The 24,782-nt window shown below is 40.3% G+C and overlaps 1 protein-coding gene across 5 annotated transcripts in view; it reads left to right on the top strand.

Moving 5' to 3' along the window:
- CACNB2 (calcium voltage-gated channel auxiliary subunit beta 2) overlaps positions 1 to 24,782 on the top strand; it is a 409,499-nt gene that overhangs the window by 114,284 nt on the left and 270,433 nt on the right. Inside the window, exon 1 of one of the 5 annotated variants that reach the window (XM_020876311.2) lies at positions 20,152 to 21,023. The exons of the other annotated variants lie outside the window; for them this stretch is intronic. Coding sequence (XP_020731970.1) covers positions 20,976 to 21,023 — 48 coding nt within the window. The 5' untranslated portion in view covers positions 20,152 to 20,975. Of the gene's footprint in view, positions 1 to 20,151; positions 21,024 to 24,782 lie in introns of those variants that run through there. 5 annotated transcript variants of the gene reach the window in all.

The raw sequence follows: 24,782 nt of genomic DNA on the forward strand, positions 1-24,782 counted from the left end.
GCAACTAAGCCCATGAGCCACGATGCCCTGGAGCCCGTGCTCCACAACAAGAGAAGCCCCCGCAATGAGAATCCCAGGCACCGCAACTAGAGAAAGCCTGAGTGCAGCAACCAAGACCCACCAAAGCCAAAAGCAAATAAGTAAAATTTTAAAATATGTTCCTTAATTATAATAAAAAAGGAAGACTAAGAAACAATAAGGCCAGCCTGCCTTCTTACTGGGACCACACTGGAGAATGTGAAAACAGGAAGACGAAAGCACCCACAACCCCAAGACACCCTGGTAGAGTTTAAAGAGCAAGGGTTCTGATGTCCAGGGGCTTTGAGCTGGAATCCTAGCTCTGGCCCTCACCATCAGTGTATCCTTGGATCTGTCACTTTGCCTGGGAATCCTGTTGCCTCCACTATGAAACTAGTTAAGTACTACCAGCAGAGCTGTGTTGTGGGGAGAGAGAGGATGCAAGGTGGAAGATGCTGGCTTTTGTCACTGACTATTCTAATGTGCTAATTAGGAAGAGCCACCTGGCTTCTCCATCCTACAGTGTCCTTGCTGTCTGCTGCAGTGACCTTGGCTGCAAGCCTATTACAAAATCAAAAGGGATTTTAAGAATTAAAAAAAAAACCCATTCCAAAAAAGTTCCTTTGGGACTTCCCTAGAGGTCCTCTAGCTAGAGTTCACCTTCCAGTTCAGGAATTGTGGCTTCAAACTCTGGCCAGGGACTGAGACACATCATAACTTGTGGCCAAAAAACCAAAACATAAAACAGAAGCAATATTGTGGCAAATTCAGTAAGGACTTTAAAATGGTTCACATCAAAAAAATATTTTTAAAAAGAAAAAAAAATGGAGTTCCTTTAGAACCACAGATATCTGATTTCTTTGCTGAGGTCCATATAGAATAAGATCATGGAATTCAGCAATGAATTTCAAATATTAAAATTCTACCTTTGAACAAAAATCATTTAAAAACTCGCATTAAAATTGTGAGACCATTTCCCAACTTCCATTGTCAGTGGCAATGGGGGACCCTGAAGAATATGAATTTTCCTAATGTGCAAAGTAATCTTTTTCAGAAAATCACCAGGTGTCTGCAGGTGAAATGTGATACCAATTCATGCTCATAGCAGAGACCTCCATTAAGTGCACCTCAGCAGTTTTATCTGGGGATTTTGATTTCATTAGCAAAGGTCACATTTCTGCACAGCCTCCCTGATCCTTCTGTCAACCTTATCTAGGAGGACTTGAGCGCTGTTAGGGCTTGTTAGAGAAGCATCCTTGGAAGAAGGACTTGCTGCCCAGCACATGCAAGCCCAGTGGCTGACAGATGTCCCCTTGATGAAGACCACATCAGAAGCCCTCAAACCTCCGAGGATGTTACCTGATGTGACCAAAGGGACTTTGCAGATCTTGTTAAGGATCTCGAGCTGGGAAGATTATCCCAGATTATCCCAGCAGGTCTCATGTAATCACAAGGATGACAGAAGACACAGAATCAGAGGAGATGGTGATGATAGAAGCAGAGGTCAGAGGGATGCGATCACTTGCTTTGAAGTTGGAAAGGGACCAGGATCCAAAGAACAAGAAGCCAGTCGCCTCTCAAAGCTGGGAAAGGCAAGGAAACAGGTTTTCCCCTCAAGACTCCAGAAGGAACACAGCCCCGCTGACACTTTGATTTTTTTTTTTTTTTTTTGCAGTGAGACTCATTTTAGACTCCTGATCTCCAGAACTGTTAGGTAATAAATCTGTGTAGCTTTGAGCCAATGCATTTGTGGTCATTTGTTGCAGCAGCTTGTTGTTGCTGTCCAATCGCTAAGTCGTGTCTCTTTAAGACCCTATGGACTATAGCAAGCCAGGCTCCTCTGTCTTCTTCTATCTCCCGGAGCTTTCTCAAATTCATGTCCATTGAATCAATGATGCTATCTAACCATCTCATCCTCTGCCACCCCTTTTCCTTTTACCTTCAATCTTTCCCAGCATCAGGGTCTTTTCCAGTGAGTCAGCTTTTCACATCAAGTGGTCAGAGTATTGGAGCTTCAGCTTCAGCATCAGTCCTTCCAATGAATATTCAGAGTTGATTTCATTTAGGATTGACTGCTTTGATCTTGTTGTCCAAGGGACTCTCAGGAGTCTTCTCTAACACCACAGTTTGAAAGAATCAATTCTTTGGCACTCAGCCTTCTTTATGGACCAGCTCTCACATTCATATATGACTACTGGAAAAACTATAGCTTGACTATATGGACCTTCATCAGTGGGAAACTAATGTAGGCACATAGTATGTAAAACTACCCACTGTGTGTCTGTTGTATTTTTCTAGGTGAACCAGAAAAGCCAGAAGTAAACCTGCAGTGTTGTTATCTGTGTTCCTTTTTTTTTTTCCAGACGAGTACAGAATGTGTTTAGTCTTTAACGTTAGCCATGTGGTCACCTCTCCTCCACCAAGAATCGAGAAAGTCAGCTCCAACTAGGCATTATCCACTCCTGCAAGGTATATTCTAGGGCAGAGCATGGAGTTTTAATTTAAGAGAGGTTCAGAATCCTAGAGAGGAGACTTCCCTGGCAGTCCAGTAGTTAAGACTCTGTGCTTCCATTGCATAGGGTACGGGTTCGATCCCTGGTGAGGGAACTAAGATCTCTCATGCCACACAGCACAGCCAAACAGTAAACAAATAAAAATAAATTTAAAATCCTGAAGAGGTCAAGGCATGGGGTTAGAAGTGTTCCTACTTTCCTTAAAACAACAAGAATTTGCGTTTATTTTTATTTTGGCTGTGCTTTCAAGTATGCATTGTTCTCACATTAATCAGGAGTTGGGAAGTAATCTGAGGGCATCCCTGGTGAGGGGGAAGGGGAAGTGCTGGCGGAAAAGATGTGAAGAGTGAGCATTCACTGTGACCTGAGGAGGAAATGTTCAGAAAGGATGCTTCATTGGCTGTTCCACTCCAGGAATCCAGAGAATGGCTCTAAGCGGAAAATTCCAGTGCCTCCTGGCGCCCCAAGGGAAAAAGCCTTCAATGATTGGCTGGATCATTACTGGTTAAACATTAGCTCTCCATTCAGACTTCCCAGCATTGAAACCCCACCCCTACTTCCCCGTGCAGTGTGAGCTTAAGCCAGTTAAGTAAGCACTCTGTGCTCCGTTTTTCTGTGTGGTGGTGATAGTTGTTTAGTTGCCATGTCGTGCTTGACTCCGTGCCACCCCGTGGACTGTTGCCTGCTAGGCTCCTCCGTCCATGGGATTTCCCAGGCAAGAATACTGGAGTGGGTAGCCATTTCCTTCTCCAGGAGACCTTCCCAACCCAGGGATTGAACCTACATCTCCTGCATTGGCAGGTGGATTCTTTACCACCAAGCCACCTGGGAAGCCCTTCCCAAGTAGTACATGCATATGCATACGTGTTGCTTCAGTTGTGTCTGACTCTGTGCAACCTGATGGACGCTAGCCTGCCAGGCTCCTCTGTCCATGGGATTCTCTGACCGAGCATACTGGAGGGGGTTGCCATGCCCTCCTCCAGGGAATCTTCCCGACCCAGAGATCGAACTCCTGTCTCTTGCATCTCCTGAGTTGGCAGGTGGGTTCTTTACCATGAAAGAACTGGGAAGCCCACCTATGTAGTAAATAGGTACAAAAATATAGCTTGAACAATTGGTGTGAAAGTTACAAGAAAAAAAAAGTGCTTCGCACATAGGAAGCACTCCATAAATGTTAAACTTATTGCTATAATGCTGACAACCTTGGAGAACATCAGAATTTTGAAAAGGGGAAACCAATAAGCTCCTAGTTCTCTATTTAAAAAAAAATTTTTTTTTACAATATTTTCCCTACTTCCTTTGTCACATAAATAAGTCAAAGATGCCCCCTGTGTATTGACCCCTATGTTGTTTATTTCCTCACTGAGAACTGAAATCTGTTAGCTCAAAAGCAGGCTGGTGCCAAATTCAGATTTGTATATATCCAGTTGTTTTAAACATAGCCCCAACGAGCAGATGTTGACCCCTTTTGCGCCTTCTTGATTTGCATAACACACGAAATCTCACCTCACATCTGCCAGCCATAGATGAGTTAGAGCCTTGTGGTTACGAGGCTCCAGGAGGCTACAGCTCTTTGAGGTCTCTGACCCAGAGACTCCTCGCCACGTTCTGGGAGACATCACACAGATACTGTAAGGCCCGCTTCCACTCCCTCTCCCTTGAGAATTCCCTGGTCATCCTCCCCTTCTGAGTAGCAATCCCTCTGTGTCATAGGCTCTGGACCAACATCTGCTGGAAGGGACATTCCCCAGATACAAATTTGTCAGTTGCCTAACAAAGCTTGTGTGACCTTGGGTCATATCTTTTCCTTTGATCAGCCCTCAAATCCCTCAGACCCCCTGCATCCTCTTTTCCAGCTAATACCAATTCCCGAAGAACATTCAAGCATATTTTTGCTTCTGCCTCTTTTAAGAATCCCAATAGAACCAATGGACAGAGACGCACATGTTTTACTTGCTTTAGAGTTGCCCCCATTTGTGATATGAAGTGTTAGATATGGAAAGATTGTTAGGAATGCCCGATGGCTCAAATGATTCTATTCATTCTGTCCCACGTTTAAAAAACAAAAATCGTACACTATGATCATAGGTGTATCTGTTGGTACTTTCCACAATAAAGCTACTGAATGAGAAAAAAATAAAATTCAAATCTATAAACTTAAGCTTAGAAAGTCAGTAGACAGGGAACACTGCTCAATATTCTGTAATAACCTAAATGGGAAAAGATTTTGAGAAAGAATAGATACTGAATCATTTTTCTGTACACCTGAACCGAACATAACAATTGATATACAGCTGTGCTCCGACATAAAATAAAAATTTTAAAAAGAAAATCAGTGGAAAGCCTTACTTCTCCAGAGCCAATTAAGTTGATGTTAGGACCCAAACGAAAGAGGAAGAATGTTTATGTCAAACATAATGAGTTGGTTCTTTCAAAAAAGAAAACTTCATAGTTTAGTTATTTTGCTTTTGGAACTATCTGGTTCATAAATGAAAAGAATAAAATACTACTGTGCTCTGATAGTAAAAAAAAATAATAATAATTGGGCAAAATACATGACTCTTTTTTTGGAAGTACTTTATCCCTAACCAGATGACGCTCCCCAAGTTCCACTCTCTCTGATCTTAAAATTGAAAGACCATTTTCTGTTACATCTAGCATTCTTGTTGGCTCCTCAACTAATTAAATCAGACAGGGTAAAGGGAAAAAATGAGATTGTCTCATCCAATTCTTTGCTTCCATGTTGCTCCATTGTTAGTTCAGTATTATTAAAAGTTGAACTTCTTTTGAAGGCATCTGAGAAAGGAATGTGTGTGATCTCATTTGACATATCTGAAGTCCTTCCTGTTATTCTGTTCTGTAATTTTATACCTTCATAACCAACATCTTTTCATAGTCCATCACCCCTCCCATTGTCTTCCCTTTCCTCCTGACTCTGTGTAGGTACTGTGTAGGTACCGTGATCCATGCAAACATTTTCAGCTCGCTCGCTCTCCGTCTCCCCTCTCTCTCCCTCTCCCCTCCCCTCTCTTTCTCTCTGTGTCTTATTCTGGCTCTCTGCCTTTGCCCAGTACTCCTGGGAAACCCAGGCCGGGCTAAATGTGATTCTTACGGGCTCTTTGCTTGAACTTGAGTCGATGAACATGGTAGAAGGAAGAACCACGCCATAAGGACTTTTTTCTCTAAGTTTAGGACCACAAATGCCAGCTTGCTCTCAGTGCCACTCATCAGTCCTGTTTCCCTGGCCCTTCCACTTGGCCACTCCCAAGACACCTCTTTCACATTCTCTCCTTTGTCCTCTGTCTCCAACACTGTCTCATCTCCTCACTCTGTTAATGACCTTTTTTCTGATCTCGTCTGAGAAAACAAGAACTCTCCCGAAAGCGCTTCCTCCTCCTCCCTCTATTAAACCTAGTGGTACCCAAGCCCCTCTGCCCTGCTTCCTGCTACAGCGAGTGAACTGATCAAGAGCCCATCTTTGTGCATGGGGTCCTATCCCCGCTGGTCCACCCAAGGACTTTGCTCCTACTGCAGTCTCTCCTGAAGCATCCCTCTCCCTCATCTCTTTCCTGTAATATCTCCATTCAAAGGAAATCATTCCTTATTCCCATATTCTATTGAAGCTGTGTTTTCATTTTTCCTCGCTTAAGAATATCTCCTTGAAAGAGCTCTCTCTACTCATTGAAGCAAGTTGTTTTCCCTCCTTCTGAGTTGAACTTATTTCAGTCAGACTTTTGATGAAGCCCCTTCATTGACTGTGGTCTCTCATGATTGTCAGGAGCCTCTACGATGGTCAGACCTCAGTCTAGTCCACATCTAACTTGACTTTGGTTGGTGTTGAACAAAGCCAGTTACCCCGCTCCATGCAGAGCACCACCCTCCACTTTTCTCCCTGCTTTCCTCACCGCTCACTTCTTTGTTGGGTTCTCCTTTTCTTCTGACCATTCAATGGTGCCATGCCCAGGAATCAGTTTCCAGACAGCTTCTCTGTCCGTATTTCTTTCCCTAGGGAATTTCACTAAAGGTCATGGTCCTAAAGATCATATATGCTGACTTCCAAGTTTATAGCTCAATCCAAGCCTCTTTCCTTTATGCTAGATTGCCTACTTGACATCTCCACATTGGTATCCTTCAGGTCTCCCAAAATCCATATCCCCCTTGAAACTGTTTTTTGTTTGTTTGTGTTCTCCTCCCAAGTCTGCTCTTCCCTCAGTATTCCTCTTCCTCGAATGGAACTACCACTCACACCGTTGTCTAACCCTCATCTATCCCCCTTCCCAAATTAGCTTATTCTTGGCTCCTCTCTTTTCCCTCTCCAACCCGAAATTCTGGGCCCATTCTGTCACCTAACCTTTATTTTTTAATTTTTAGTTTATATTATAGTTGAGTAACCATGTATTAGTTTCAGGTGCACAGCAGAGTGATTCAGTTATATATAAATGTGTGTGCCTGTCTGTCTGTCTGGCTCTTCTTTTTCAAATTCTCTTTCCATTTGGGTGATTATGAGTAGAGTTCTGTGTACTATACATTAGGTCCCTGCTGGTCATCTGTTTCAAATATAGCAGTGTGTACATGTCAGTTGCCCTCCACCTTTCCCCTTTGGTAACCATACGTTTATTTTCTAAGCCTGTGAGTCTGTTTCTGTTTTATAAATAAGTTTATTTGTATCATTTTTTTTAAGATTCCGCATATAAGCAACATCATGTGTTGTCTTTCTCCGACTTCCTTCACTTAGTATGATAATTTCCAAGTCCATCCATGTTGCTGTAAATGGCATTATTTCATTACTTTTTATGAGTAGTATTCCATTGTGTGTATATATACATACACACACATGTATACACACACACCCCCACATCTTTATCCATTCATCTGTCGATCCACATTTAAGTTGCTTCTGTGTCTTGGCAATTGTAAATAGTGCTGCTATGAACGTTGGAGTACATGTACCCTTTTGAACTTACACTGTTGGTGGGAATGTAAATTGGTACAGCCACTATGGAGAACAGTATGGAGGTTCCTTAAGAAACTAAAATAGAGCTACCGTATGATCAGCAATCCCTCTTCTGGGCATATATCCACAGAAAAACATGGTTGTCACCTTACCTCTAAAATATATCCAAAATCCTACCACTCTTCAATGTTTCCCCCCACAAACACTTTCAGACCAAGCCCCTGTTTCTCACCTGAACTATTGCAATAGTTTCAAAAATGCGCTCAGACTTAGCTCCTGGGCGTCTTCATACAGCAGAATGCCACTTGTAAGATGTAAATCAAATCAAGTGTCCTTTTCAACGCTCACCGATGGCTTCTGTTTGCAACTGGAATAAAACCCAGTGCTCACACTGGCCTGAAGACCCGGAATGATCAAGCCTCTGGGCGCTCACAGGGCTCCAGCCACAGGCGCCATCTTGTTCTTTCTCCTGTAGGTCCAGGACGCTCCCTCTCCAGACGTTTGCCTGGATTTCCCCCAGGCAGTCACATGGTACACGCTCTCCCTTTGTTCTGCTCAAAGTTCATCTTTCTAAAAGGGTTTTCCTGACCAACTTATATATAATAGAAACTTACACCCCCACCTATTCTTTATCCCTCTTCACACAATTCAGGAAAAAAATGCATATTGACACTTCTTAACATTTGTTTTCATTTCCATTGCCTGCCTGAATCCATGAAAGTAGAGGTTTTGAGTTGTTCACTGGTATATCTCCACTGTCTGAAATGGGGCTTCATTCACAGAAGGTGCTTAGAGATATTTTTTGAGTGAATGGAGAAGTCCAACAAATTCTTATTATTTGCCCAGCAAAATCATTAGAAATAGCAATTAAGTCTTAGCTTAGGCTGGTAACCCCAATTAATTTTGTCTTTCCCCAAGGCCTTATTCTTCAACATCAGCTTTGCATTTCTTCCCTAATCTTTCTTTTTGAATATTTTTTACTTACATTGGGAAACTTAGCCCTAGACTGTTGTCTCACCAGTTGTCTTAATGGATTTAATTTTTCCTCTATTTTTTTATGAATGTGTCAAATTTTCTGTTTTTCAAAATTTCCCATTACCAATTCATTTCTGCCTATCCTCTATATTTTAATATAATTTTCTTTATCTTTTTGCATTGATTTTCTCTGAAGGGATTTTTTTTTTCCTCACTAAATTTGTTTTGTATATTATTCTTGGTCCTTTGACTTTAGCCTGGTGTTTTCAATGTCAAGGAATATTTCAGGGTATTTATTCATTCACTTATCTAACCAAAAAACCAATTATTAAAACCCTATTACGTACTCATAGCATAATTTGAAAAGGACCCAACAATAGTAAAAATATCATTTTATTTTCACAGATGAGCTTAGTAGAAAACAGAAAGTTTGGCAATCTGGGAGAATATTTCCATGAAATTCTCAGCAAACTCTTAACAGAGTCTGCACAAAATTTGGCTCTCAGTGTTATTTTCTTACTTCGTTTCTAAATGGAAAAATTTGAATTTTGTGGAACTATCCAAAGCCTTGTTTAGTGACTATCCACAGAATCTTGGCTGCCCCTTGGACCAGTTAGCACTTCTTAGCTCACACACCCAGGAGGTACCCAGTAATCTTCCTGAACTGAATGGGGCCTCCCAGAGCAATCCTTTCATCTTCTGAAGTAATTAAATTAATCTGGAAGCACTCAGTTTCATATTAGGGTAGAAAAGAATAATACTACATGCTTTCCTTTGAAAAGCACATTAAAACTTAAAAAAAAAAAAAGCACATTAAAACGATAAAATACGGACTTCCCTGGTGGTCCAGTGGTTAAGACTCCACACTTGCAATGCAGGGGGTATGGGTTTGATCCCTGGTTGGGGAACTAAGATCCCTCATGGTGTACCTCATAGCCAAAAAAAAAAAAAAAAAAGTAAAAAGAAAAGGAAACCTAGAAAATAGAAAATGAACCCAAGGTGATATTAGTGCCTAATATAGTAGTCTATTTTTTAGAGAACTTGCTAAGTGATTTTGGGCGTTTATTCTCATATAGACTTGTTAGTAATTTTAAATGTAGTTCATTTCTCTTAAAATGCGGACAGCCGAATACATTGCTGTGCCTTTTCTAGCTTCTGTCTAATCCTCCAAAAACAGTCTTAAAGAAATGTGAAAATCGGACAATTTAATGGCATGCTGCAAGGCCGTTACTGTTTGAGTGTTAACACATCTTTTTTGAACTAGTCCTTCGGGCCTGTCTGCCCTCGGTTTTAGCTCATCATTTTTGAAGTTGTCTGGTCTAAATGTGGAAAGGCTTCAGCAACCTAAGCCTTACTTTTGGACAAACTAAAGATTAAATACATCCAGATGGTTGTGAGCATCATATCGCCACAGTGTAGTTAAGTGTAGAATGAAAAACACAGCAAATTCCTTTTGAACTTGGGCTTCTTCTGTTACCATCTCCCCATCTCTGCTCTCTGAAGCCCTTATCGAAAGACCCAACTTCACGCAGGCATAAGCACCGACTCCCTCCCAGGTCTGTTCTTATTCCCCAGGTGTCCATCTGCTGAAACCACTTTCTTTTCCTGTTATCTGAAATGTTTCTATGAAAATGAAGGGGTTTAGAAGAAAAGCCATGTGCTTTAACTACAACTGCAAATGGAGATGGGGTAGGCTTGTTTTTTTCTTTTTTTTTTTTTTCCGGTGGCTGTTCCATGTAGCCTGCAGGGTCTTAGTTCTCCAGGGATCAAACTTGTGCCCCCTACACTGGAGCAGGGTCTTAACCACTGGGCCACTAGGGAAGTCCCGGGGTGACATCGTCTTAAGTGTTTTCCTCCTTCATTATACTGAATACACCCAGCTTGATTATTCAATCTGTGTTGAACAAGCTTCTTAAAAATCAGTCTTAAGATCATTGTCATTTAATTTTTATCAGAAAGTAATCAGTCAATGAGAAATAGCATTCAGTGGATTTGTTTGAAGGACAGAGTCCATCACTGTCAGAAACTCTGGAGGCCTAGTGTTTGGGGTCAAGAACTTTGGAGTTCAACAGATCTGGGTTCAAATTTTTACTGTGTATGTGTCGTAGGGCCTAATCTCTGAAGTCTGTTCCCTCATTTTTAATCCAGGGATAAATAATAATGATACCTTCTTCAAGTTGATATGAGGAGTAAAGGAATAATGCATCCTAATGTCCACATCAGTAGATGTTATTCTACCAGATGTCTTCTGGTTATTGTTCTTGTTGATACTCAGGGATCAAGCCATATCTGTACAGGGTTAGGTCTCTTGGCCAGCTCATTCTCCCCTGACTCCCCCAGAGTATTTTATTGAATTCCTTGTGGTGTGGGACTGAGTTTCCAGCCCAGGTCAGTCTAAGAAGCAACTCTTCACCGCCCATAGTGGCATTTCCCCTTAAGGGTGCCCCCAGGAGTGCTGTTTATCTTTCCACAATTCTCCTTTTCATGGGGACCTCCAGGAGAATTCAGGGTCCCATGTCAGTGCCAAGCAGAGACATCCTTCTGAGCATTTGGTTTATTTTAAGCTCATGGACAGTAAATTACATAACTGACCGAGTTTCCCTTCTTGAGTTGGCTGCTGGAAAGCTTAGACCCAAATGTATGGCTCATTTGTCGGCAGTGCATTGGTTATTATGGGATGCATTTTGTGTTCTTTGCTTTATTGTTTTACTTTTTTTTAATTCCCTCTTCTCTTTCAAGCAAATTAAATGTTATTTTATAATTTATTCTTATAAGTTGCCTAAACTAACTGCTGAAGCAAGGTGAGGCATACATAGATAGAAAAAGAAAGAAAGTGAAGTCACTTAAATTTGTGTCCGGCTCTTTGTGACCCCATGGACTACATGTAACCTACCAGGCTCCTCTGTCCATGGGATTTTCCAGTCAAGAATACTGGAGTGGGTTGCCATTTCCTTCTCCAAGACAGAAAAAATAGATACAGATATATAAAGTAAGGCTTCTAGTAAGTTAGCCTGTATAAATGGTTTAGAGCTTGTCTGTCTAAAAGATGTTTAATTTTTGTCACAAGATACTTGTTCTAGCAAATGAATTTTCCAATGGGTAAAATTTCAGATTTTGCATGAAAGAGAAAGGAACAAGTTCAAAGATGGGAAAGTTTTGCATGAAAGTAAGTTTGGGAAGCCAATAGGGGAATCACTGAGCTCTTGATGGAGAAATGTCTTATATGATTGGATTAGTTAATTAGTTTATTCATTGTGTACAGCCCCAGGGTCAGCTTATAAAATGAATTTTTAACCTTTCATAGAGAGCATAAGACTATGAGCGCAGGAGCCAGACTCCTGGTTAGAAGTCCTGGCTCTGCCATTTCCTTGGGTAATTGACTTAACTTCATTGTGCCTCAGTTTCTTTGTTTACTTTACGACAAGTAAGGTATTTTTAAAAATTTTACACATGGATTATATATCTGTCCAAGAATTCTCAAATCTATGAGTGCTTCATAGCAACTTCAGAGAAAATGTGTGTTTTTCTTTCTTGGTCTTTCCAAACAAACAAAAGCTAAATAATTTCTGTGAAATATTTTATTATGTTAGCATCATAGATTTGTTTGTGAAATGTGACACCATAAATAGTGTGTCTTGCCTTCTTCCACCCAAAATATTAGTGTTAGTCACTCAGTGATGTCCGACTCTTTGCAACCCCATGGACTGTAGCCTGCCAGGCTCCTCTGTCCATGAAATTTTCCAGGCAAGAACACTGGAGGTAGCCATTTGCTTCTCCAGGGAATCTTCCTGACCCAGGGATTGAGCCTGTATCTCCCACATTGCAGGCAAGTTCTTCAATATCTGAGCCACCAGGGAAGCCCCTTTCCACCCAAAGGTCAGTGGTTTCTTTCTCACATACGTATTGTATTTCCTTAGAGCTATAAGGAGTGAAAGGAACTGATGCAATGTATTCTCTGCAAAAATAGTGTCATATGGAAAAATTTAACACACAAACACTCTTGGCTCTTCCCCCTCTTCTTCCTTGATGCCTCTACCTTTTATAATAAAGAGAATATATCTTGCCTGTTCAGCATTGAAAGAAAGTAAAGAGCTACAGAAATTAAGCAAATCTACCAAATATGAGGCTGGGGGAGGCAGGTTGGGGGAGAAAGAATCTGGAAACTGGTGGCTGGGAAGGGGGTTTTTTGGTGTGTCTGTTTGTGTCCAGAATTGAAGGCAGGCTCATCAGGGGCTTTAGGGTAGAAGGGAATTAGGGAGGGAAGGAAAGGGATTTTTCGAGAAATGTTGCAGGAGGGTATAAGATTCTCTCTAATGTTTACTCTGAGCTATGCAGTGAAAAATTGACTTTTGATGTTCAATTGATTTTTGTTGTTGGATTGTACTTCTTTCAATAGGATTGAACTACAAGAGATCTGAGTTTTATTAGGGTTACATAGTTTTCTCACAGTCTTGAATTGCACCCTGTGTATTCTAACTTTGTAACACAAACTGTGTTTTAAGCTTGTCATTTAAGTTCGTTGCACATTTCATGTTTATTCATTTTAAAAGTATGACTTCATCTCCTCCAGTTACTTTGCATGGAGTTATTTTATTTACTTCCGCCCTTCTCTGTAAAACAAGTAGAATAAGTAAATGATGACACTGTCTTTACTGGGAAGAAATGCCTCGTTGTTGGTCTGAAAAACCACAACAACAAACACTCAGAAAGAATAGCACATAAAAAGAGAACCCAGACACCTTGGTGAGAAGTAGAAAGAATAGTTTCAGTCTGTAGAAACTGGAATAAATTACAGGGGTGCATTTTGGTGGCTAAAGGAGTCAATTCCAGTGTAAATGCAAAGGACTAGACAGACTGCTCAGGATGCTATAGAGAGAAATGAGGATTGGCCAAGAAAAGAAGCAAACTGGGACTGACCTGAAAATAAAGATGTATCATGGATTGCCCTAGCAGAAACTGCGCTTCACAATGGATGGTAGTATCCAGAATGGAAAGAATTGGGGCACAAGTGTCTTTTCCATCGGGCTTCTTTTTTCCATTTTCTGTACGTGTCTGTTTTTGTTGTCCAAATATCTCATAGATTTCTCCTTCTACCTTACCTACCACCTCCACCACCATGGACAAGGCATTGTTATCTTTCACATGCATAATTACATCAGCTTCTTAGTTGGTCTCCCTGTTTCTTCTCTGGACATCTTTCCATCTAGTTTCAGCTCCATTACCAATGTGTGTTTTATTGTAATTTTTATTTATCTGCAGATTTATTTTGGCTATGCTGGATCTTTGCTGCTGCGAGCGGGCTTTCCCGAGGTGCAGCAAATGGGAGCTGCTCTCTAGTTGGCGGCTCACGGGCTTCTCATTGCGGTGGCTTCGCATTGCAGAGCAAGGGCTCTAGGCTGTAGGGGCTTCAGTAACAGCAGCACATGGGCTCAGCAGTGTGGCACACAGGCTCTGGGGTGCAAGGGCCGTAGTAGCTGTAGCGCACAGGCTTAGTTGCCCCACAGCATGTGAAATCTTCCCGGAGCAGCGATGGAGCCTATGTCCCCTGCATTGGCAGGTGGATTCTCAACCACTGGACCACCAGGAAGTCCACCAAGGTGTGTTTAAATGATGCTCATGCCTGTTGACTGTATGAATAGAATCCCACTGCTCTTAACGTAAAGGTAAAAATCCTCAGCCCACGTCTCCTGATCTGGCCATCATCTATCTTTCCATCCTCATGCCCCACTCTCCCTCTTAGTTTGTTCTCCTGTTTACAGGTAGCATCTCCCTTCTGACACAAAGACCTTTGTAAATAATGTTCCTTCCATTGGACAGGGCTGCTCTGTTCCCTTCCCCTGCCTCAGCCCTGCTCCATTTGGCTAATTCCTTTCCAGCTTCAGACCTCTGCTTCATAGCTCTTCTTCAGGGAAGCTTTCCTGCCTCGTTTGATTCTAGAGGGTGTCTGCTCGCTCTACATTTTCATAGTATTCTGTACTTTCATAGAACTTACCAGTGTCTAATTATGTTTACCTGATTATGGATCCAACTTGTCTTTCCCTCCCTGTAGTCCAAGACCACAATTATTTCGCTAGTCCTTTTATCCACTGAGACCAAAGCAGACACTCACACATGGCGAATAGCACTCCATTGGTGTTGTTGACTGAATGGATGAATGTAGATGTTGGGCTTCTTTTTTTGTTTCTGTTTTTAATGAAATTAGTGGATAACCTGGATGGGAAAAAAAAAAATCTGAAAAAGTAATATATATAACCGAATCACTTTGCTGTACATCTGAAACTAACACAATATTATAAATCAACTACACTTCAATTTTTAAAATAAATATTAAAAAATTTTAATTTAAAAGAGAAAAAAATAGTGGAGAAGTTTTTGGTGCACTTAAGAACCACCAGGCTCTGGGGGACTTCACCTTCCAATGCATGAGGTGCGGGTTCGATCCCAGGTTGGGGAGCCAAGATCCCACATGCCTCATGGCTGAAAAAACAGAAGATAAAACAGAAGCAATATTAAAATGAATTCAGTAAAAACTTTAAAAATGGCCCACGTTAAAAAAATAAAACACGCTAGACTCTGAATGGTTGCAGTTATAACAATAACATAGTCTGAAGGAAGAGTTCAGTGAGTACATATATGGACTGCAGTCTGGTGAGAAGAGGGCCATTCATTTCCTGAAACCAGAGCCACAGAAGAGCCATAAGCACTTAGGCAGCATCAGCCCCAACAAGTAAGCTTCAGCTCCTCTATGAAAGCTTCTCCAGATACAGTTTCATTCGTTGTCATCAAAGAGCTTCTCCAAAGCATCACTTTATCCTATTGGACACCCTCTGTCTACTTTATCTCTCGTAACTAGTAGTAATGGAGAAAGTGACCAGTAAATAAACTTGAATTCTCATCCTTTATAAAGACTGCCCAGAAATAAATCTCTTGGGACTTTTCAGATTCCTTACCTTGACATCCGAGGCATTCCTTTGCAGTTCTACTGAATGAGTTTCTTGTGTCACTCTACCTCTTGTTGTCACTTTTTAATATTTTACTTTTAATATATCTCACGTTTAACAACCTAGCAAATTTAACAGTTCATTAGGTTTGTGATTTGGCTACATGAACCCAATAACTAGTTTTATTGACCTGGTTTGATTTAATTATTTAGTAGACAGACATTTATGGCAGACAACCACAGTAGTTCAATAACTTCAAATTTCTCACTAATAGAGAGCGATCGACTAGTTTTTACAGCCAAACAGGATGGAGCTTTTTTAATTTCCTATTTCTTAATAGAACCACGGAAAATTTCATATTGAAAGGCTATGATGGTTCTGTGTGTCCTACAGGATAAAGTGTAAACTCTTTGCTGTGATGTTCAAAGACTTCCATGGTCTCATCCCAGCCCAGTCTCCTGTTCCAATCTCCTGACAAGACTGGCTTCTTGTCACTTGTTCCCACTCCCATTCCCTCACCTCCTCCACAGTCTGTGGATTTAGCATTTATTCCAGAAACTCTTTGAGGTACTAGTTGGCCAAAAATATCGTTAGAATTTTCCTATAATATCTTATGGAAAAACCTGAAGGAACTTCCTGTCCAATCCAATACTTTTAAAATACAGGTTTAGCATCTATGGCTGGGGTTTTAAACAGTATAAGCAGATCTCACTGTATTGCACTTCACAGATATGGCATTTTTGATAAATTGATGATTTGTGGCAAGCCTGCAAGTCTGTTGGTGCCATTTTTCCAACAGCATTTACTTTGTGTCTTGGTGGTCACATTTGGGTAATTCTCACATTATGCAGGCTTTTTCTTTATTATTCTATCTGGTATGGTGATCTGTGGTCAACACTCTTTGATGTTGCAACTGACTCAATGAAGGCTCAGATGAAAGTTAGCTTTCTTTAGCAGTAAAGTATTTTAAGGTATGTACATTGTTTTATTAGACATAATGCTGTTGCATACCTAATAGACTACAGTATAGTAAAAGCATACCTTTATACACACTAGGAAACCAACAAACTCCTGGGACTCACTTTGCTACCTTAGCCATTTATTGCAGTGATCTGGAAGTGAACTCTCTGTATCTCTGAGGTCTGCCTGCATAGGGTTTGTTTCTCCTTTATGTGCTGTATAGCCCAAGAAACTTATGGGAAAAGAATCTGAAAGAGAATAGCCATCTGTATATGTATAACTGAATCACTTTGCTGTATATCTGAAACTCACACAGCATTGTAAATCACTTATACTCCACTATAAATTAAAAATATGTACCAAATGAACTGATGAAACAGACGGAATCACGAATATAGAGAACAGACTGGTGGTTGCCAAGGAAGAGAGGGTTATGGGAGGGATGGACTGGGAGGTTGGGGTTAGCAGATGCAAGCTTTTGTATGTAGGACGGATAAACAACACGGCATGACTGCATAGCACAGAGAACCCTATGTTCTCTGCTAAAGTATAAAGGATATATCAATATCCTATGATAAAACCTATTCAAAATCCTATGAAAATAGTATAAAAAAGAATGTGTGTGTGTGTGTGTATATACACACTCATACACACATATATATATCTGAATCACTTTGCTGTACATTAGAAATCAGCACAACACTGTAAATGAACTATAAGTGTTAGTCACTCATTCGTGTCCAACTTTTTGTGACCCCATGAACTGTAGCCCACCAGGCTCCTCTGTCCATGGAATTCTCCAGGCAAGAATACTGGAGTGGATTGCCATTCCCTTCTCCAGGGGATCTTCCCAACTCAGGGATCAAACCCGGGTCACCTGTATTGCAGGCAAATTCTTCACCGTCTGAGCCTCCAGGGAAGTCCAAGAATCCTGGAGGGGGTTGCCATGCCCTTCTCTAAGGGGATCTTCCCAGCCCAGGGATTGAACCCAGGTCTCCTGCATTGCAGGCAGATTCTTTACCATCTGAGCTGCCAAGGAAGCTAAATGAACTATACTTCAATTTAAAAATTTGATAAAAAGGTAATAATGGAATGTTAAAAACAAACGAAAGAGTCCAAATGTACGTGACATTGTGCTGGTTTGCCAGCTGCACTGCACTAGGGACACAGGCCTTCTGTCTTGTTGCTCTTTTCTTCTAAACATGAAGTATCCTTTAATGTAGGCAGATGTCCCAGCTCCCAGCAGTTTACCTCCATTCAAGACAGCAAGAAAGGGAGAACGAGAAAAGGGAAGGCATTAAGTTGTAGCACATGTTATTTCAGCTCCTACCCCACTAAACACAAGCTGGTTACCTGGTTGGCTGTACCAAATTGTGAAAACAATTTCTCTGGCTTAGCCCAGGAGCCTCAGGTCCATTTCTATTGCCCAGGATGAAGTAAAGAATTCATGATGAGTGGACTCCAAATCTCCATCATACCTGATATGTCTGTGTTACCACACTAAGTATTAGGGATAGAGAGATAAATAAGGAGTGAACTTAGGAGAGAACTCAGTACAGTTGGAGAGATTTGGGATAAATCTCTATTGTCTGAATGTATCATAAATATTGAATCCATATACATTCTTCTTTACATCCTATACAAACAAGATTTATTCTGTATGTATTCTGTATATAATCTGTGGTTTTGCATTTTCTGCTCCCTTGCCTGAATTCTTTCAGCCCCCATTTTCCACTGAATGCAGTTTTACCCATTCTGCAAAGAGTAGCCCAGAGGGACTTCCCTGGATGTCCAGAGGTTATGACTTCACCCTCCAATGCAGGGGGTGCAGGTTCAATCCCTGGTTGGGGAGCTAAGATTCCATGTGTCTCATGGCCATAAAACCAAAACATAAAATAGAAGCAATATTGTAACAAGTTCAATAAAGACTTAAAAAAATGGTACACATCAAAAAAAAATCTTAAAAAAGAAAAAAAGAATAGCTCACCTTTGTTAATAAGCCTTCAGTGTTCCTTCCAGGGATAAGTAGGGGTTGTATCGTTGGTATTCCCGTAGCACTCAGAGGCTATGTTCTCTTTTCCTATCTTTGTTATTAATGGACAGTATTTTGTTTATTTTCTATCTCTGGCACCTGGACAGTGCCAAGCAAGTATTAGTAGAGGTGCTTTATCAGTGTTTCCTAAGTCAGATTAGGGTTTGGCCTCCTCTTGTGGATTCTAGAATGGCAAAATGAGTGGGATCTCTAATGAACTGTGGATCTCTCTCATACTGTGTACAATAATATCATAGTGGATAGGAAGTTAAGTGAATGCCAAATTAGATTCATGGAAGAGATCAAGTTTCCAATGTTTTCCTCTTATTCTAACTTTGAGTTTGTTTTTTTATTTTTATTCATTTATTCTAGTAAATGTGTACTGGTTGAGGATGATACAGGGTCCTTAGAAAAAGCTGGAATTCAAATGATACATTCTCTTATATTACTTGGTATATTTCTCACTAAAGTTGATTTCAAAAACCAGAGTGATATCCTACCTTCTGTAAATCTGTCTTATGTGTTCCAGAAAATGTTTCATTTTTTTTCCAGGACTTACTTCAAAATGCAATGTACAACATGATTCAGAAATTTTATTTTACTTTGGGCTCCTGATATATTCTCAAAAGGAACTTTATTGTCTGTCTGTAGTCTACTGATATATTCCCAAAAGGAACTTTATTGTCTGTAGTCTGTCCATGATTCCCTTTTGAATCTTCAGCTATATGGAGGATTAATCAGTATAGTATAAAACCACAGAATTTTTGCAAACTTTTTCAATTGTATAAATTACTAGCTACTTAAAATATGATTGCTTATGCTACTTATAAACAAGAGGCTTCCCTGGTGGCTCAGATGGTAAAGCGTCTGCCTGCAATGCAGGAGACCTGGGTTCGATGGGAAGATCCCCTGGAGAAGGAAATGGCAACCCACTCCAGTACCCTTGCCTGGAAAATTTCATAGATCGAGGAGCTTGGTAAGCTACAGTCCATGGGGTCACAAACAGTCGGACAGGATTAAGCAAATTTACCTTCACTTTCATTTATAAACAAAACACTTGACCATTTGGAGCCTCAGGTCTTCATTAGTCAAATAAAAACATTGAACTAAGGCAGGCTTTTTTCAACTCAAGGGTACAAATAATAATATAGAGTTGTTACTTTATATCCTCTCCTCATCATCATAGCATAGACTATAAATAATAGTAGAGTTGTTACTTTAAATCATAGGTTTTCAGAAAAGAATGATGAAATGTTGAGAATAGTCTTGCATAGTCCATCTGCCTGAAGAGCTTAATGGTGAGGGATCTCAATTTGTAACATGAAATAGTTAAAATATCTTCTCAAGTGGCAACAGTATATGAAGTGACATGGTCATGGGAGTGAATGCGGATCGATAGCTGTGGCTACATGAATCATTGCTTATCAGAATGGTTGATATCATATAAATGAATAGTTTAACCCCTAAATGCCATAGTCATTCATCTTTTCAGGCATGAGGTGTACAAGGGCTTTTAGAAAGAATGTTGCGATTGACTCCCTGTCTGCAAACTGTCTTTAGAAAAAAGATATGTAAATTACAGTTTAGAAGGAATATTCATTTGTGAGATCACGGGCTTGGAAGGCAGGCTTATTGGATTTCTTGTATCTAAATCATAGGTGATATATTAGCTAATTAATTAATGAGCTCTGACTCAGATCAGTTTTGCTTGCCAGAGTTACATTTATTTAATGGGCTTTCACGTAGAAAATGAGCATTTTGGCAGTGAGAAAAAAAAAATGCACAAAGATCTGTGTAATTATAGTGGATGCCTGTGTTGGGTTCTGAAGTCACTCCTTCCTACAGTTCATGTGAAGCACGTACTGCAAGACGAAGCATCTGACAATTTGGAGGGTGGTTGTGTAGTCCGGGGAATCCGGAGTGAATTAAAGTCTAGACTCTGTAATTTTTCAGGGGAAAGGGAGGAGGGAGAAGTCGCAGATCAGATATGCCCAAAGTGATACGGAGGCAACCCTGAAGCAGGGATGCTGCTGCCAATCTGCGTGGGGAGGAAGGCAATAATGGCAGAGCAGCCGCGGGAGCAGCCGCGTTCTCCGAGGCAGTCACATAAACACCATCAGGAGTAGGCCTCCTCTTGCAAAAAAGCAGGAGCCTGCAGGCTTGTGAGATGCAAAGGTTCTCTGCTGTTTGAAAAGCTCCCCAGTTGAGAATGGCTACTGTCAAAACGTTGCCAAGAAACTCTGATGATCTGGACAGTCACAAGTGTAAGTTAGCAAGAGTCATTTCAGGAAAATAAATGATACTTTGGGTACATTTCTGGTCAGTTTCTTCCCTGAAGAAGAAGAGATCGGATTCCCCGAAAAAAAGAAAAAAAAAATAGGGAAAAACAAAGTTTGGGCATGCTTGCAGAAAGAGTGGTGTCTTTAGAAACTACCTAGGAGGCAGAAGCTAAGTGTTGATTTGCCCATGCTTCTTACCTGGGAGTGGAAGGTGGGGAGAAATGGACAGTGGCTCTGATGAGAAGAGGAGGCACAGTGCAGCTCGGTGAAACCACACGCTGACTGCGTTCTGCACGGCTCTTCATGCGGTGCTGTGGGCTGGTGCATCGGAGGCGAGCACGGGTGTCCTATGTAAGTTTCTGTTGCTGTAAATTGCAGCTAGGGGCTGAAAATACTATCCGTGTCTGTCTGGTGCATGTTGCCTCTTGCAGATGTTTTTAATCCCTGTGCTGAGGATCAGCCAGAGAATCAATCATTTGTACAATGAGTTTTCCAGCCACCTGAGGTCTATGAGATTTCTGAGACTCTTTCCGGAGATTTTTTTTTTTAATGTATCTTTCATGCTGGGTTACTTTGATAAGGTTGGAAATAGCTTGCACTGGGATCGCTTGGGAAGTGTATTTTCTCCGAGGTCTGTATCAGTTCAAACCAGTTGATATTCTCTTTTACGTAGAGTAGTGCTGTTTTCATCTTTGAATGATGGCATGAAAAAAATCTTTTTAGGGAGGGATACCACAGAGTTCGTCAAATTAAAGATAGCCACAGAAGCTCCTTTTAAATCCTATTTTGAACAGCTTTAGAAAAAGAGTAGATGATAATTATTTGATGCATGACACAGCTGTTGCAGTTACGCCAGCATTTACAGCAGCTTTATCATTCTGTGACTCTTTCACTGAAATAGCCCTTATTTCATGGACCTGCTGTGTTTTGCAAAATGGCTGTCTGAGTATTAAATTCTACAAGGCAGGCTTATACAAACACTGAAGTATCACTACTTAAAATGATTGGATGCTAATTGAAAGATGCAGTGCAGTCTGCTAGCCGACAAGCTCGGAGGAAGTGCTGGCTTTATTTCCAGCCTCCTTTTGCATTGCATGCGGCTACTTGATTTTCGGGGAGTGATGTGAAAGGGAACAAGAGGTTTATGCAGGCTGGACAAACTGCAGTGCTGAATCGCTTAACACTGATCTGAGATTCCTGGCTGCAAAACGAATAGGAAATCGACAAAGAGCTCATCAATACTTAAGGGCAGAATGTAAAGAAATCTGTGACCTTGGACAATTGGCCACTATGAGAGACATATGTGACACGTCCAGGACAAACAAGGTCAAAATCTGATATGATCAACCTAATAAAGTTAGAGACCAGGGCTGTGAAAGGGATAGTTGTATTCCTATCAGTCTTAAAGAGAATATTCAATTTTATTAAATAGTATATTCAATTTTATTAAATAGTAAAAGCTTACCAAGTCTCTTTAACTTAAAGATTTTCGTAACAGTTATCTACTCAGGGTCATTTGTCATTTGGACTCAACAGTTGACATGTAAGGAATAAATGTAGTAGTGACATAGCCAGCAAAGATTTTTAAAGACGACATCTGCAGGAATGATTTTTTCCAACATCAAGATTAATTGCTTTTAAATAGGATTTGGAAATAAGTATTAGGAAGTTTTTAAGGTATAAAATTATCCACATAAAGAAAATCTTGAAATTAAAGATAGAAATCATTTGAAATTTAAAATCTGTATTTTTATAGACTCATGAAGATTGACAATTCCATAGTTTCATGTATTTCTGTTTGTTCTTATATAATGAATGAGAAGAAATCTGTGAATATGTAGCCTTCTCACTAGAGGAATTCTGAAAGAATCTGAAAGCCTCAAACAAAATAGTCATTTTTTTTTAACCCAGCTTATTTTTGTCCTTTTTCTGACATTGAACATGTAAATAAATAGAAGAGACAGCATAAACCATATTTTCCGGGGTCTCTACTGAAAGGTTAGAGATATGGTTCATCTGCTAATTTTCAAACTTTTTTTGCCCTATGTTTTGGTGAAGGAGCCACAAAACATACAGCACAAATATACCTTGAAGATAAAAGAAATTCATATACCTTGGTCACTAGAAACAAGTTTTCCTTTATTTTAGATCATTTCTCTCTCAGGAACTCTAACCTGTAACCCACTTGCTGCTATTCTAGCCTCTTTTCTCTGGCAGTTTAATGTATGGATTGCCGTTTTCTTTATATAGATAGTCAATCCAGCACTGTAGCATGTTAAGTCCGAAACATATTTCATTTTCCTTGGAGGAAAAGAACTCTTCATGTATGTATCTGACTATGAGAGTTCTCACTTGCCTGCCAAGCAGACAACACGTAGAGTCAGGAAGCTGCTCACTGAATAAACAGGTGGATAGCAGGGCAAAGGACACCCAAACCCATAGGTTGCAGGAGTGATGAGGCCTCATCCATTAAGTGGACTGTCCTGGTGGCCTTTCTCTAATTTATGATCAATTTAGTGGGATGATGACTTAGGCCATGCCGGTATTAAATTCCAACTAAAACTTTGGCATTAAGTGTGTGTATATGTAAAAATGCACATATTAGGTATAATGTATAATTCAGTCATTTGTATAATTTGGTTATTAGTATAATGTGTTTGTATGTATATCTCAATCCTCCACTACTTCTTACACCTTATTTTAGTATGACAGTTCTCTCAAGGACTCCTCCTAGTCTCACCTTGTCTCAGAAAGAATACGAAAGTTCTGTGGGTTTTGAATAAAGTTACATACATTTGCTATAGTCTTTTGTTTCTAGGTTTTTCCCTTCCACCGCTGTCACCTTTATTAGAAGCCCTCTCCTAATGTGTGTGATGTTGTCTTCATATTCAAAAATTGTCCGGTGACTGCCCTATAGTCTGTGGCCCCTCTCCTTCTCTGTAAGACTTGATGCATAAGCCTCTTTTTGGCATTACTGAGTATTTGAACTCATGATCTAGTCTTCAAGATTTTATTTATAGCAAACAATCATTCTTTTAGAAGCTAGCTCCGTAGCTCAGACATAATTCCTACTTTTATTTCAACTGTCCTTCTATTGTTATTTTATTAAATGACAACAAAATCTGTCAGCTGAATAAATACTCTTAAACATAAAAAGATATAGAAGCCTCGTAAGTTGAGTGTGCATCTCTGTACAACACTTCTAAAATATGGACATTTGCATGCTTTGGGGGAGCAGAGATTGATACTGACTCTTTTGGGGTTAACTCTATTGAAGTGTAGCTTCCATGCAGTAAAGTGCAGAAATCTTAAGTGTCAAATCTGATGAAAGTTCCCAAAGTGAACAACTTTGTTTAACAACAGCAAAATCAAGAATCCAAGTAATGTCAGAACCCTTATCCGATCCCCCCCTCACCAGTCAGCTCCCCATTCCTCCGCAGTACCCTCTAATCTGGCTTTCAGCATCATGGAGGCTGTTTTCCTGTTTCCAAATTTTATATAAATGGACTCATTCCATATCTACTCTTTTTTTTTGTTTGGTTAATGTCATTCATCATTCTCTTAGGAGATTAACCCATATGGTTGCACATAGTTACATCTGTTGCCTGTTGTTTCTCCTGGCTGTATCGTATTCCATTATGTGAGTAGACCATAATATAATGACCCATAACTGCTTTTGAGAGGCATTCAGGTATATTCCAGTGTGGGGCTATTGTAAATACTGCTGTTATAAATATTTGTGACATATTCTTTTATTGATGCTTACGTATGCACTTCTGTCAAGTATAAATCTAGGAATAAAATGCTCAGTCATAGGGCATATACATATATTCAGCTTAAGTCAGTACTGGGGAAGAGTTCCAAAGTGGTTCAATCACTTTACTCTTAGCACCAGTGCCTCACCCAAACCTGAAGTTGTCTTTGAGTCAACAAGTGCCCCTATACAGGGCTTGACTTGGTATATCTCTGATGACTATTGAAATCAAGCACCTTCTTGTATATTTATTGACCAGTGGAATAGCTGCTTTTGTAAAGTACATGTTTGAGTCTCTTGATTCTTTTTCTATTAGGTTCTCTGCCTTTTGAGGCTTGTTCATTTGAAAAAGAACT

Source organism: Odocoileus virginianus, chromosome 9, assembly GCF_023699985.2.
Source record: "Odocoileus virginianus isolate 20LAN1187 ecotype Illinois chromosome 9, Ovbor_1.2, whole genome shotgun sequence".
NCBI classification, from domain to species: domain Eukaryota; kingdom Metazoa; phylum Chordata; class Mammalia; order Artiodactyla; family Cervidae; genus Odocoileus; species Odocoileus virginianus.